This window comes from Pseudophryne corroboree, chromosome 10 (genome assembly GCF_028390025.1).
Source record: "Pseudophryne corroboree isolate aPseCor3 chromosome 10, aPseCor3.hap2, whole genome shotgun sequence".
NCBI lineage: Eukaryota > Metazoa > Chordata > Amphibia > Anura > Myobatrachidae > Pseudophryne > Pseudophryne corroboree.
In genome coordinates, this window is record NC_086453.1 from 26240335 (window position 1) to 26256426 (window position 16092).

The following is a 16092-nucleotide window of genomic DNA, read 5'->3' on the forward strand; positions in this document are numbered from 1 at the left end:
AACCTTTTGAACTTGCCACACGTGAAGTCAGTTCAGACACTGCCAGCCTGAGTCAGGTCATTCCCCTCATCAGGCTTTTGCAGAAGAAGCTGGATACATTGAAGGAGGAGCTAACACAGAGCGATTCCGCTAGGCATGTGGGACTTGTGGATGGAGCCCTTAATTCGCTTAACAAGGATTCACGGGTGGTCAATCTGTTGAAATCAGAGCACTACATTTTGGCCACCGTGCTCGATCCTAGATTTAAAACCTACCTTGGATCTCTCTTTCCGGCAGACACAAGTCTGCTGGGGTTCAAAGAACTGCTGGTGACAAAATTGTCAAGTCAAGCGGAACGCGACCTGTCAACATCTCCTCCTTCACATTCTCCCGCAACTGGGGGTGCGAGGAAAAGGCTCAGAATTCCGAGCCCACCCGCTGGCGGTGATGCAGGGCAGTCTGGAGCGACTGCTGATGCTGACATCTGGTCCGGACTGAAGGACCTGCCAACGATTACGGACATGTCGTCTACTGTCACTGCATATGATTCTCTCCCCATTGAAAGAATGGTGGAGGATTATATGAGTGACCGCATCCAAGTAGGCACGTCAGACAGTCCGTACTTATACTGGCAGGAAAAAGAGGCAATTTGGAGGCCCTTGCACAAACTGGCTTTATTCTACCTAAGTTGCCCTCCCACAAGTGTGTACTCCGAAAGAGTGTTTAGTGCCGCCGCTCACCTTGTCAGCAATCGGCGTACGAGGTTACATCCAGAAAATGTGGAGAAGATGATGTTCATTAAAATGAATTATAATCAATTCCTCCGTGGAGACATTGACCAGCAGCAATTGCCTCCACAAAGTACACAGGGAGCTGAGATGGTGGATTCCAGTGGGGACGAATTGATAATCTGTGAGAAGGGAGGATGTACACGGTGATATATCGGAGGATGATGATGAGGTGGACATCTTGCCTCTGTAGAGCCAGTTTGTGCAAGGAGAGATTAATTGCTTCTTTTTTGGTGGGGGTCCAAACCAACCCGTCATTTCAGTCACAGTCGTGTGGCAGACCATGTCACTGAAATGATGGGTTGGTTAAAGTGTGCATGTCCTGTTTATACAACATAAGGGTGGGTGGGAGGGCCCAAGGACAATTCCATCTTGCACCTCTTTTTTCTTTCATTTTTTTTTTTGCGTCATGTGCTGTTTGGGGGGTGTTTTTTGGAAGGGCCATCCTGCGTGACACTGCAGTGCCACTCCTAGATGGGCCAGGTGTTTGTGTCGGCCACTAGGGTCGCTAAGCTTACTCACACAGCTACCTCATTGCGCCTCTTTTTTTCTTTGCGTCATGTGCTGTTTGGGGAGTGTTTTTTGGAAGGGCCATCCTGCGTGACACTGCAGTGCCACTCCTAGATGGGCCAGGTGTTTGTGTCGGCCACTAGGGTCGCTTAGCTTACTCACACAGCTACCTCATTGCGCCTCTTTTTTTCTTTGCGTCATGTGCTGTTTGGGGAGTGTTTTTTGGAAGGGCCATCCTGCGTGACACTGCAGTGCCACTCCTAGATGGGCCAGGTGTTTGTGTCGGCCACTAGGGTCGCTTAGCTTACTCACACAGCTACCTCATTGCGCCTCTTTTTTTCTTTGCGTCATGTGCTGTTTGGGGAGTGTTTTTTGGAAGGGCCATCCTGCGTGACACTGCAGTGCCACTCCTAGATGGGCCAGGTGTTTGTGTCGGCCACTTGGGTCGCTTAGCTTAGCCATCCAGCGACCTCGGTGCAAATTTTAGGACTAAAAATAATATTGTGAGGTGTGAGGTGTTCAGAATAGACTGAAAATGAGTGGAAATTATGGTTATTGAGGTTAATAATACTTTGGGATCAAAATGACCCCCAAATTCTATGATTTAAGCTGTTTTTTAGGGTTTTTTGAAAAAAACACCCGAATCCAAAACACACCCGAATCCGACAAAAAAAATTCGGTGAGGTTTTGCCAAAACGCGTTCGAACCCAAAACACGGCCGCGGAACCGAACCCAAAACCAAAACACAAAACCCGAAAAATTTCCGGTGCTCATCACTAGTTACCACCTCTTGCTTCAAATGATGGCAGGGCAGGTTCAGGAATGTTTGGTGGTGCTCCAGTCTTCGGTACGCGGTGGCTGAATGCCAAAAGTGGCCCGCAATTCTTCGGGCCACCGACAGCATCTCTTGCACGTCCCTGTCATTTTTTAAATAATTCTGCACCACCAAATTCAATGAATGTGCAAAACATGGGACGTGCTGGAATTTGCCGAGATGTAATGCATGCACAATATTGCTGGCGTTGTCCGATGTCCCAAATCCCCTGGAGAGTTCAATTGGGGTAAGCCATTCTGCGATGATGTTCCTCAGTTTCCGTAAGAGGTTGTCAGCTGTGTGCCTCTTCTGGAAAGCGGTGATACAAAGCGTAGCCTGCCTAGGAACGAGTTGGCGTTTGCGAGATGCTGCTACTGGTGCCGCCGCTGCTGTTCTTGCTGCGGGAGGCAATACATCTACCCAGTGGGCTGTCACAGTCATGTAGTCCTGAGTCTGCCCTGCTCCACTTGTCCACATGTCCGTGGTTAAGTGGACATTGGGTACAACTGCATTTTTTAGGACACTGGTGAGTCTTTTTCTGAGGTCTGTGTACATTTTCGGTATCGCCTGCCTAGAGAAATGGTACCTAGATGGTATTTTGTACCGGGGACACAGTACCTCAATCAAGTCTCTAGTTGCCTCTGAATTAACGGTGGATACCGGAACCACGTTTCTCACCGCCCAGGCTGCCAAGGACTGAGTTATCCGCTTTGCAGCAGGATGACTGCTGTGATATTTCATCTTCCTCGCAAAGGACTGTTGGACAGTCAATTGCTTACTGGAAGTAGTACAAGTGGTCTTCCGACTTCCCCTCTGGGATGACGATCGACTCCCAGCAGCAACAACAGCAGCGCCAGCAGCAGTAGGCGTTACACTCAAGGATGCATCGGAGGAATCCCAGGCAGGAGAGGACTCGTCATTCTTGCCAGTGACATGGCCTGCAGGACTATTGGCTTTCCTGTGTAAGGTGGAAATTGACACTGAGGGAGTTGGTGGTGTGGTTTGCAGGAGCTTGGTTACAAGAGGAACGGATTAAGTAGTCAGTGGACTGCTTCCGCTGTCATCCAAAGTTTTTGAACTTGTCACGGACTTCTGATGAATGCGGTCCAGGTGACGTATAAGGGAGGATGTTCCTAGGTGGTTAATGTCCTTACCCCTACTTATTACAGCTTGACAAAGGCAACACACGGCTTGACACCTGTTGTCCGCATTTGTGTTGAAATACTCCACACCGAAGAGGTGATTTTTTTTGTTTTTTGACCAGGCATGTCAATGGCCATATTCGTCCCACGGACAACAGGTGTCTCTCCGGGTGCCTGACTTAAACAAACCACTTCACCATCAGAATCCTCCTTGTCAATTTCCTCCCCAGCGCCAGCAACACCCATATTCTCATCCTGGTGTACTGCAACAGTGACATCTTCAATTTGACTATCAGGAACTGGACTGCGGGTGCTCCTTCCAGCACTTGCAGGGGGTGTGCAAATGGTGGAAGGCACAAGCTCTTCCCGTCCAGTGTTGGGAAGGTCAGGCATCGCAACCGACACAATTGGACTCTCCTTGGGGATTTGTGATTTAGAAGAACGCACAGTTCTTTGCTGTGCTTTTGCCAGCTTAAGTCTTTTCATTTTTCTAGCGAGAGGATGAGTGCTTCCATCCTCATGTGAATCTGAACCTCTAGCCATGAACATAGGCCAGGGCCTCAGCCGTTCCTTGCCACTCCGTGTCGTAAATGGCATATTGGCAAGTTTACACTTCTCATCAGACGCTTTAAATTTTGATATTTGGGTCATTTTACTGAACTTTTGTTTTTTGGATTTTACATGCTCTCTACTATGACATTGGGCATCGGCCTTGGCAGACGACGTTGATGGCATTTCATCATCTCGGCCATGACTAGTGGCAGCAGCTTCAGCACGAGGTGGAAGTGGATCTTGATCTTTCCCTATTTTAACCTCCACATTTTTGTTCTCCATTTTTTAATGTGTGGAATTATATGCCAGTATCAATAGCAATGGTCTACTACTATATATACTGCGCACAAATGAAATGCACCACAGGTATGGATGGATAGTATACTTGACGACACAGTGGTAGGTACAGCAGTGGCCTACTGTACCGTACTGCTATATATTATATACTGGTGGTCAGCAAACTGTGCAAAAATGAAATGCACCACAGGTATGGATGGATAGTATACTTGACGACACAGAGGTAGGTACAGCAGTGGCCTACTGTACCGTACTGCTATCTCCTATATATTAGCCCTGTGACTCTGTGTCTGCATTTCTAATGCTGGGTGGAGTCACAGAGCCTGCCCTGCCAGTGTCAGCACACCTGGGTGGAGTCACAGTCCCTGCCCTGTCCCAGTCTCAGTACAGCAGAACGGACCACTACAGACACACCACACTGCCAGGTAAGCAAGGAGACCCACACACCCCTCCCCTGCAAACACCCACCACCACCTACTGCAACCACCTTACCCTCCGCCCCCCCTTCCATCTCTTACAGTGCTGCTGCGCCGGCGGTGCCACACACAGCCGCTAGCCAGTCCGCCGCTAGCCGCCCGCCCCCCCTGCCCCCCCTTCCAACTCTTACAGTGCTGCCGCGTTGACAGTGCCACACACAGCCGCTAGCCAGTCCGCCCCCCCTTCCATCTCTTACAGTGCTGCCGCGCCGACGGCGCCACACACAGTATTAGTGTTGTTTAGGATTATAGAGTGTGTTGCTGTTTTGTAGAATGTAATATGTACATTGTGTGTGTTTTGGGTGTGAAAGTGTGTGGTTGCAAAATGGAGGGAGTAGTAAGGTATATACTATGGAATGGTATGAATTATTTTGTTTGAGGGGGGGTGATGGGTATTGGAGGTGTAATGTCTGTTGGAGGTGCACATGCTGTGTGTAGGGATAGGGGAAAGGTATGTGAATGTGGAAGGTTGTGTTAATGTGTAGGGGGTAGTGTTGTGGGGTGTATGTGTGGGAGGTGTGTGTAAGGTATGGTGTTGTGGGTGAATGGTCTATGGACATATGAGGTGCGTTGGCTGTTGGTAAGGTGGTTGGGGTGGCATGGGGTTGCATGGGAAATAAGCACGTTTGGATTGTATGCACTGTAAGAGATGGAAGGGGTGGGGGGGGCGGGCTAGTGGCTGTGTGTGGCGCCGTCGGCGCGGCAGCACTGTAAGAGATGGAAGGGGGGGGGGCAGAGGGTAAGGTGGTTGCAGTAGGTGGTGGTGGGTGTTTGCAGGGGAGGGGTGTGTGGGTCTCCTTGCTTACCTGGCAGTGTGGTGTGTCTGTAGTGGTACGTTCTGCTGTGCTGACACTGGCAGGGTAGGCTCTGTGACTCCACCCAGCGTTAGAAATGCAGACACAGAGTCACAGGGCTAATATATAGGAGATATCTCCTATATATTAGCCCTGTGACTCTGTGCCTGCATTTCTAACGCTGGGTGGAGTCACAGACCTGGGCGGACTCAGTAGCTCCTGGCCTGTCCCAGTGTCAGCACAGCACACACCACTAGCAGAAGGGACCAGCAGCCAGAGATTGCACACACCATTCCCTGCCACAAGCCAGCAGTGCACTGACCGCCCACACTGCCAGGTAAGCATGGACACCCATGCAGCCTCACCCCACACCTCCCCTGCAAACACCCACCACCACCTAACACACCCACCTTCCCCACCACGGTGGGACACACAGCCACAACCGAGGCCGCCGATAACCCCCCCTACCATCTGTAAGATAGCAGCCGCGCAGCAGCCACACACTCACGGCTAACACCCAGACCGCACACACCACTCCCCCCCTCCCCACTGCCGCTGCACACACTGCAGGAGCCGACCCACACTGACCCGCCAGCTCACTCTGCACTTCACCAGCCCCGTCACTCGCACCTGTCTGGCTACGGGCGCCAGGCCTCTCGCCACTCCCGCATCACCCAGCGCAACCTTCAACCAACACCCTCCCCAACCACCCGCAGCCCTCACCACCATCAACCACACAATAATATATGTGGCTTATATACGACCCAGCAGCAGCACATCCCCCCCCCTTCCCCACCTTGGCACACAGCTTATGCTAATACACCACCCCTGCAGCTCACACGAAACCTCAACAAAACCATCAACCTCCCCCTACCCTACTCTCCACCCCTCCCAATAACACTACAAAGCCCCCCATACCCTTCACCATCCACCCACACACCCAATGTGGAACTCCACCACCTATGGCAGCCTCGGACATACCCTCCCCAATCCCCTTGCCACACACACCCACAACTCCAACAAGACCAACACCTCCTGCCCCCTCCACCATCCCTCAGCCGACAGGGGCGTAGCCCCTTACGACGGTGTGAAGAGCGCCCGTAGGGCGCGATGAATCACCTAGTATATTATATACTGGTGGTCAGCAAACTGTGCAAAACTGAAATGTTTATGGATGGATAGTATACTTGACGACACAGAGGTAGGTAGAGCAGTGGCCTACTGTACTGTAATGCTATATATTATATACTGGTGGTCAGCAAACTGTGCAAAACTGAAATGCACCACAGGTATGGATGGATAGTATACTTGACGACACAGAGGTAGGTAGAGCAGTGGCCTTTTGTACCGTACTCCTATATATTATATACTGGTGGTCAGCAAAATTATGCACTGTACTCCTACTATATACTGTCTACAATGCAGCACAGATATGGAGTGTTTTTCAGGCAGACAACGTATACTAGTGGTCACTGGTCAGCAAAACTCTGCACTGTACTCCTCCTATATAATATTATGGTCCCCAGTCCTCACAATAAAGCAGTGTGAGCACAGATATATGCAGCACACTGAGCACAGATATGGAGTGTTTTTCAGGCAGACAATGTATACTGGTGGTCCCTGGTCAGCAAAACTCTGCACTGTACTCCTCCTATATAATATTATGGTCCCCAGTCCTCACAATAAAGCAGTGTGAGCACAGATATATGCAGCACACTGAGCACAGATATGGAGTGTTTTTCAGGCAGACAATGTATACTGGTGGTCACTGTCAGCAAAACTCTGCACTGTACTCTTCCTATATAAGCAGAAGAAAAAGAGAAAAGGACTGTATTTGTCGATGCACAAGGAGAAGGGTGACCTGATTGTCACAACTTTCTGAAAAATTGCTAAGATTTAACTTTTATTCGTGTCAAATTAAAATAGTGTGACAATAACTAACACACAAACTACGAGTATGGACGAAACATAGAGGTTAAAATCAAGACATATACAACATATACCACAAGTGCAATGAAATAATAAATGTGATTAAAGATTAAAATATGTATCCGCGTGTCTGTTATTCTATCCAGTTATGTGATATTGCTCACAATTTTTACTCAGTCTGATGATCGTTGTCAGCAATTGGTCTTCATATATTCATATGACTATTTATCAGTATTTATAATGTCTGGAGTGTCCCACTCCTATGTTTATAATTGTAGCTGACACTATGATTCCAATGGTGTCTATAATATTCACACTGTGTACATCTTATATTCTAGGCTTGATGGTCTATCTTATTCCCCACTTCCAATAAAGTGCTTTTAATCACACTTAAGTGGGTCACACTCAGTCTGTATACTTTTATATACTGATATGCAGCTTTGTCAGGATGGACTATTATTTATGTATATATCATTTATTCAATATTAAATGCATCTTTCCTGAGCCTTCTCAAGGGCATTCATTAAGAATACAGGTTGACTTCTTCTGCTTAAGAGTTGACACAATCAATATATTAGTTGGTACTTGTGTGTAGATTATTATTATTATTATAGGCAGTACAAATAGGTTACAATGTACCAATATCTCTATGTAGTTATGTTACGTGCACTCTTAATTTAAGTAAGACTCTCTGTAGTCATGTAGGATAATTATATCAGGAGACATGCCATTCCTATAGTGAGAGTGAATATTTACCTCACACTTCAATATCGATATTATGAATGTGCAGCAGTATACCGTGCTACAATATCCCTCTTAAAGGTGACACCTCCTATATTAACAGATTTGGATAGGGCTAATTGTGTCAGTTATAGAGGGCCAGCTGGTTATTGATAGTAAGTTATATAATGGTGGTTTATATTCCCACCACACAAGATGTATCAATGTTGAATTAGATAGGTTAATTGTTAAATAAACAGTGCTGGCTCTGAGGTATTTGTTATAGTATCAATATACCTACTACATAAATTGATATTGCTGCACTTTATTCATTGGCATTGATTAAATTGTATCGTATGTGTTTCCACATGCCTTTTAAATTATAGATGACCAAACAGTTATAATTGGAACCTTGCTGGCTTAATTATTCCTTCTAAAGACAAAAATATGCTGTATTGTATGTGCTGATAATTCTCAAACAGCACAGATTTGGGGGATGTTTCTTATAATGTTTCTGTATCTGCTGCACAGATTGAAACTGTAGTGTTTATTCTATTGGCATTGGTTAGATTGTATCATGCATATCTCCTCCTGACTAACAGTTTCTATATCTGCTACACAGATTGAAACTGTAACGTTTGTACTATTGGCATTGGTTAAATTGTATCATGCATGTCTCCTCCTGACTCACAGGTGGCTTAAAGAGTCAGCTGTGAAACATTGTTGCCTTTCTATCTGTATAAGCCACAACACTGTCAATTACTGCTTTCTCACTGACATCGATAGACTGACTGTGTCTGCTAGCTTAGCACCATTTATCCATCTGCCTGCTATTCAATGCTGTGGATACCATTGGAATCTAACTAATCACATAATCAGAACTGGTTATACATTGAATTGATTTATGAGTAAGGACATAAACTGACACGCGGACACACGTGTGTCCGCGTGTCAGTTTATGTCCTTACTCATAAATCAATTCAATGTATAACCAGTTCTGATTATGTGATTAGTTAGATTCCAATGGTATCCACAGCATTGAATAGCAGGCAGATGGATAAATGGTGCTAAGCTAGCAGACACAGTCAGTCTATCGATGTCAGTGAGAAAGCAGTAATTGACAGTGTTGTGGCTTATACAGATAGAAAGGCAACAATGTTTCACAGCTGACTCTTTAAGCCACCTGTGAGTCAGGAGGAGACATGCATGATACAATTTAACCAATGCCAATAGTACAAACGTTACAGTTTCAATCTGTGTAGCAGATATAGAAACTGTTAGTCAGGAGGAGATATGCATGATACAATCTAACCAATGCCAATAGAATAAACACTACAGTTTCAATCTGTGCAGCAGATACAGAAACATTATAAGAAACATCCCCCAAATCTGTGCTGTTTGAGAATTATCAGCACATACAATACAGCATATTTTTGTCTTTAGAAGGAATAATTAAGCCAGCAAGGTTCCAATTATAACTGTTTGGTCATCTATAATTTAAAAGGCATGTGGAAACACATACGATACAATTTAATCAATGCCAATGAATAAAGTGCAGCAATATCAATTTATGTAGTAGGTATATTGATACTATAACAAATACCTCAGAGCCAGCACTGTTTATTTAACAATTAACCTATCTAATTCAACATTGATACATCTTGTGTGGTGGGAATATAAACCACCATTATATAACTTACTATCAATAACCAGCTGGCCCTCTATAACTGACACAATTAGCCCTATCCAAATCTGTTAATATAGGAGGTGTCACCTTTAAGAGGGATATTGTAGCACGGTATACTGCTGCACATTCATAATATCGATATTGAAGTGTGAGGTAAATATTCACTCTCACTATAGGAATGGCATGTCTCCTGATATAATTATCCTACATGACTACAGAGAGTCTTACTTAAATTAAGAGTGCACGTAACATAACTACATAGAGATATTGGTACATTGTAACCTATTTGTACTGCCTATAATAATAATAATAATCTACACACAAGTACCAACTAATATATTGATTGTGTCAACTCTTAAGCAGAAGAAGTCAACCTGTATTCTTAATGAATGCCCTTGAGAAGGCTCAGGAAAGATGCATTTAATATTGAATAAATGATATATACATAAATAATAGTCCATCCTGACAAAGCTGCATATCAGTATATAAAAGTATACAGACTGAGTGTGACCCACTTAAGTGTGATTAAAAGCACTTTATTGGAAGTGGGGAATAAGATAGACCATCAAGCCTAGAATATAAGATGTACACAGTGTGAATATTATAGACACCATTGGAATCATAGTGTCAGCTACAATTATAAACATAGGAGTGGGACACTCCAGACATTATAAATACTGATAAATAGTCATATGAATATATGAAGACCAATTGCTGACAACGATCATCAGACTGAGTAAAAATTGTGAGCAATATCACATAACTGGATAGAATAACAGACACGCGGATACATATTTTAATCTTTAATCACATTTATTATTTCATTGCACTTGTGGTATATGTTGTATATGTCTTGATTTTAACCTCTATGTTTCGTCCATACTCGTAGTTTGTGTGTTAGTTATTGTCACACTATTTTAATTTGACACGAATAAAAGTTAAATCTTAGCAATTTTTCAGAAAGTTGTGACAATCAGGTCACCCTTCTCCTTGTGCATCGACAAATACAGTCCTTTTCTCTTTTTCTTCTGCTGACTAACCTTAGCTGTAGTCGATAGCACCCCCACAAACAATTGTGATTACTTGAATATAATAGGGGTTATTTTGGAGCTGTATACAGTTCCAAATTTGATATAATACAATTGTGTGTGTGCAGATACAATCCCACTCTCTTCCTATATAATACAGCTGCTCCCCAGTCCCCACAATTAAGCAGTGCGAGCACAGATATATGCAGCACACTGAGCACAGATAAGGAGCGTTTTTTTCAGGCAGAGAACGGATAAAACTGGTGGTCACTGATCAGCAAAACTCTGCACTGTACTCCTCCTATATTATACAGCTGCTCCCCAGTCCTCCCCACAATTAAGCAATAAAGCACAATCAAGTTCAACAATAAACGGAGAGGACGCCAGCCACGTCCTCTCCCTAACATTTCCAATGCACGAGTGAAAATGGCGGCGACGCGCGGCTGCTTATATAGAATCCGAATCTCGCGAGAATCCGACAGCGGGATGATGACGTTCGGGCACGCTCGGGTTAACCGAGCCATACGGGAGAATCCGAGTATGCCTCGGACCCGTGTAAAATGGGTGAAGTTCGGGGGGGTTCGGTTTCCGAGGAACCAAACCCGCTCATCTCTACAATGCACACATGCAACTTGGTGCAGGTTGATGGAACCGGGGACCCATCTTCCTAACCCAAGTTGCATGTGTGCATTGTGCCCCTCCCTGCGGTGCCACTCAACGGTGTAGTATCACAATGCACCACATCTGTTGCTATATATAGCATTTTGTTATCATGTCCGAATGCATAATGCATGATGCATAATGAAACCTTTATTTTGTTAAAAAGTTCAGCCATGTTGGCTGCATATACAATTATGTCTTCAAATAAAAAGCATATATTTTTTCTACGAAATTCAGTTTGCAAAATAAAATATTTTGTTATACGACAAGCAATGTGTGGTGTAATTTTCTTACCTTGCAGTACCTATACTGAAGCACTTTGATAATAGCCTTGCAGGTTTCAGGTATGATGTGTCCCACAGCCTGTGCAGAGATACGGATCCCATACTTCAGGTCCTCAAACGACTGTCCAGTAGCAAGGAACCGCAGGGTAGCCATGAGCCTCTCCTCAGCAGGGATAGGAACCCGCCATTTGGTATCCCGCTTCTGTATGAGGGGGGTCACCAGATGCAGCAATTCCTGGAAGGTGTCATAATTCATGCGCAGGAAGTTGCGGTAGTCATCCGGGTTGTTCTCCCTGATCTCATCCAGGAGGGGCATGTAGGAGCGAGTAGGCCGCTTAAGCAGCTACTCCTTGGTCCAGCAAGATCTCTCCCTCCGTCTTTGCTGGGCCCCCTCCCTGTCTGCCCCCATCTTCAGCACAGAGTAGCACATGAGAGCCTGATAGCGAGTCGAATCCATCTCTACACACACACACAGCAGTATAGAAGCACTTTGTAATGCAAGCAGAACAAAGCAGTGCACGGTAGCTAGCAATGTGGAACGAGCAGCAGGTATAAACCAAACTTCTCTAGTCACAGAGCAGACAGAAGTGCACAGACTATAAAATGGCTGCTTGTTTATATACCCCCCATATAGGCCAGACCTCTATTTACATTTTCCTTAATCTGGCAGATAAATCTGGTGTGCTTTTGGGCAGCATGAGATGAGCTCGAATTCGATTTTACGATACCAGTCGATTTCCGGTCGTAAGGGGCATGAGATAAATCTCAGGATTGTATGCGCTTCGAATGCAGTACAAATGCACTTTCGATGAGATTTGTCTCAAAGTGAGCTTCAAGGGAAATCGGGCCTGATCTCGCGTCGAAAGCAATCGCACAAGTGTTTGGCCAGCATAACACTATGGTCATTTCTGTGTTACAGGGTAACTCCCAGTGAAAGCTGCACACTGCAACCTAAGTTATTGTATGGTAATACACAGGACTCACCTATAACCTGACCACACCCACATCCCAAATCCTATATATCTCTATGCACCTGCAACGTGAGCAGAACACGCTGGGTATACTGCACAGGTAAATACTGCCTCCTGTATTAGTAACCTATGTATCCTAATATCAAATTATCTCTGATATAGTTAGGTTTACATGACTTATGTTAATGTACAGCTAATATGCAATAATGGTTTTTATTTATACATTTAACCAAATGTTTTGTCTATAAAACAAGTTGAACTTTCTGGTAGATATTGGAATACTTATTCAAGGATGCATATTACACATATTATATATGATTTACATAAGGATGACTCTGTCTTATCTTGCATTCACGTTTTGTATTTGGTCACACAGTTTCTGATATTCAGTGCATTACCTGCTAAATACATGTCTGGTTCCTTAATCAAATATTATCAAATGTTCCCTGGTATTGCTGTTTGTTATCTGTTTATATAGTTGTGTGTTTTCGGATGTATTTGTGTAATTCTCCCCATTTCTCACGTCCTATGCAGGGAACTGATAGAGGAAATCTATGAAACATGGCGCTCACACCAATGCACCTGCTGGTGACTTTTAGTGAGTTCATCTCTGATATAATATCATTCATTTATGTGTTTAATTCTCTATCGTTTGCCCTGGCAACATTTAATAATCTTATCTTAGTAGCTGCTTCTGGCTGTAGTAGAATTCTCTGACATCCGTAGCTGTATCCTGGGTCCCTGACACTTCTCAAGTGACTGGAAGTTATTACTTTGGTAACTCTGCAGCACAGGAGACCTTAGGGAGAGATACTGTGACTGCAGCACAGGGGAAGTTAGGGAGAGATACTGTGACTGCAGCACAGGGAAGTTAGGGAGAGATACTGTCACTGCAGCACAGGGAAGTTAGGGAGAGATACTGTGACTGCAGCACAGGGAAGTTAGGGAGAGATACTGTGACTGCAGCACAGGGACGTTAGGTATAGATACTGTGACTGCAGCACTGGGGATGTTAGGGAGAGATACTGTCACTGCAGCACAGGGAAGTTAGGGAGAGATACTGTCACTGCAGCACAGGGGACGTTAGGTAGAGATACTGTGACTGCAGCACAGGGACGTTAGGGAGAGATACTGTGACTGCAGCACGGGGGACGTTAGGGAGAGATACTGTGATTGCAGCACAGGGGACGTTAGGTAGAGATACTGTGACTGCAGCACAGGGGACATTAGGAGAGATACTGTGACTGCAGCAAAGGGGACGTTAGGGAGAGATACTGTGACTGCAGCACAGGGAAGTTATGGAGAGATACTGTGTTACTGCAGCACAGGGAAGTTAGGGAGAGATACTGTCACTGCAGCACAGGGAAGTTAGAGAGAGATACTGTCACTGCAGCACAGAGGACGTTAGGTAGAGATACTGTGACTGCAGCACAGGGAAGTTAGGGAGAGATACTGTGACTGCAGCACAGGGAAGTTAGGGAGAGATACTGTCACTGCAGCACAGGGAAGTTAGGGAGAGATACTGTGACTGCAGCACAGGGGAAGTTAGGTAGAGATACTGTGACTGCAGCACAGGGGAAGTTAGGGAGAGATACTGTGACTGCAGCACAGAAGGTTTTTGATTTTTATTAGGCCACATCCCCTGGGCTAGTTTTTAATACTGTTGGTATTCAACTATGATTGGGTTTAAGCATTCAGACACTCTTTAAGCTGTTATGTAATCATATAGCAGGCAGTGTGCTGGGTTATGCTGGGCACTCTCCTCTGCTGCAATGTATTCCTGTAGGCACCTCTACTCTGCTTATACTTAATCAAGTGGGCACTCTGCTGCTATAGCACAGTGTGTAACCATATGGCATCTCTACAAGAATGGTAATTAATCCTGTAGGCACTTTCTTGGCAGGCACTATGGTGGTAAGTGGCAGCAGTGCACAAATAGAGGTTAGTCAACCCAACAGATGAATTATCCAGAAGGTGGTTTATTAATCTGGTAGGAACAGGATCAAACAAGGTTAACAACAGGTACAGGTTGCAAGGATTTCCCCTGTTGCAGCCAGCAGCTTTAGGTTTATCATGGCCATTGTGGTGTACTGGGTACATGTATTCACTGTATTATGCTCAATGGTGGCAGCAGAGGGGCCTGTAATATGCTGCAGTGATGTGCCTTCCATTATATGGGATACTCAGGGACATGTGGTGGGGTGGAGTTCATGCACAGAAGGTGTATGTCAGTGGTCTCCTAGTGCAGTGCATCCCTCTAACATGCTTTTGCTGGGATAATCTGAATAACCTTGCAGGGTAGTAAATATGGAAGGTCCGACATTACAAAGGATAGCTCTTATAGGGAAAGCTGTCCTTTGTAATACTGATCGCATATGTTAGTTAGGGATGAGCGGGTTTGGATCTCAGAGATCCAACCCCCCCCCCCCCCCCCCTCGGACTTCAGGATGCGAGTCCAGCTCTGGACTTCCAGCCAGACTCAGATCCCAGATTGAGGCAAAACATAGTTACATAGTTAATGAGGTTGAAAAGAGGCAAAACGCCCATCGGGTTCAACCTGTAATGTCTTAAGAAGAGTTCCTTATAATGTCCCAATTAAAATAATGTTTTATGTTTAGTTATCAACTATAAATCATGTTCCTCCCAGATTAGAAATGTCAATATTTTAAATGCTATAACCTTGGCTATCTTTTTCAGTCAGAAATGTATCCAATCCATTTTTAAATGCATATATAGAGTCCGCCATTACGATCTTCACTGGTAGGGAATTCCAGATCCTTATTGCCCTAACAGTTAATAACCCTTTCCTACTTTGCGTATGGAATTTTCTCTCCTCTAGCCTCAGTGAGTGACCTTGCGTCTTATACAGAGTTATTTTAATAAACTATTCCTCTGATAACTCTTTGTGATGTCCCTTTATATATTTGAAGATATTGATAATGTCTCCTCTTAGACGCCTCTTTTCCAGTGTATACATGTTCAACCTAGTAAGCCTTTCCTCGTAATCCAGTCCCTCTAGCCTTTAATCAATTTAGTAGCTCGCCTTTGAATCCTTTCGAGTTCACAGATATCTTTTTTATAATGTGGTGCCCAAAATTGAACACAATATTCAGGTGCGGACGTACCAATTATTTGTACAGCGGCAGGATTACATCCTCATCCCTTGTCTCAATTCCCCGTTTTATGCACGCTAGCACCTTACTTGCCTTCTTTGCTGCACTTTGACATTGTGTACGGTTGTTTAGCCTATTATCAATGAGTACCCCCAAATCTTTTTCCAATACTGTTACCCCTAGATTTTCCCCATTTAATATGTAGATTGCAAGTTTGTTTTTAGTCCCGAAGTGCATAACTTTGCATTTTTCTATATTGAATCCCATTTTCCGTTTAGATGCCCAGATTTCAAGTTTAGATAAGTAATTCTGTAGAGCAGTGATTTTCAACCTTTTTTTACTCGCGGC

General features: G+C 44.7%; 1 protein-coding gene across 1 annotated transcript in view; it reads left to right on the forward strand.

Annotated features, from left to right (window-relative positions):
- Nucleotides 1-12585: 12585 nt before the first annotated feature.
- The window catches only part of LOC134965136 (zonadhesin-like), a 63643-nt gene continuing 60136 nt past the window's right edge, over nucleotides 12586-16092 (forward strand). The window contains exons 1-2 of the mRNA XM_063941663.1: nucleotides 12586-12731; nucleotides 13166-13229. Of these exons, the coding sequence (XP_063797733.1) occupies nucleotides 13193-13229 (37 nt within the window). The 5' untranslated portion in view covers nucleotides 12586-12731; nucleotides 13166-13192. The remainder of the gene's footprint in view (nucleotides 12732-13165; nucleotides 13230-16092) is intronic.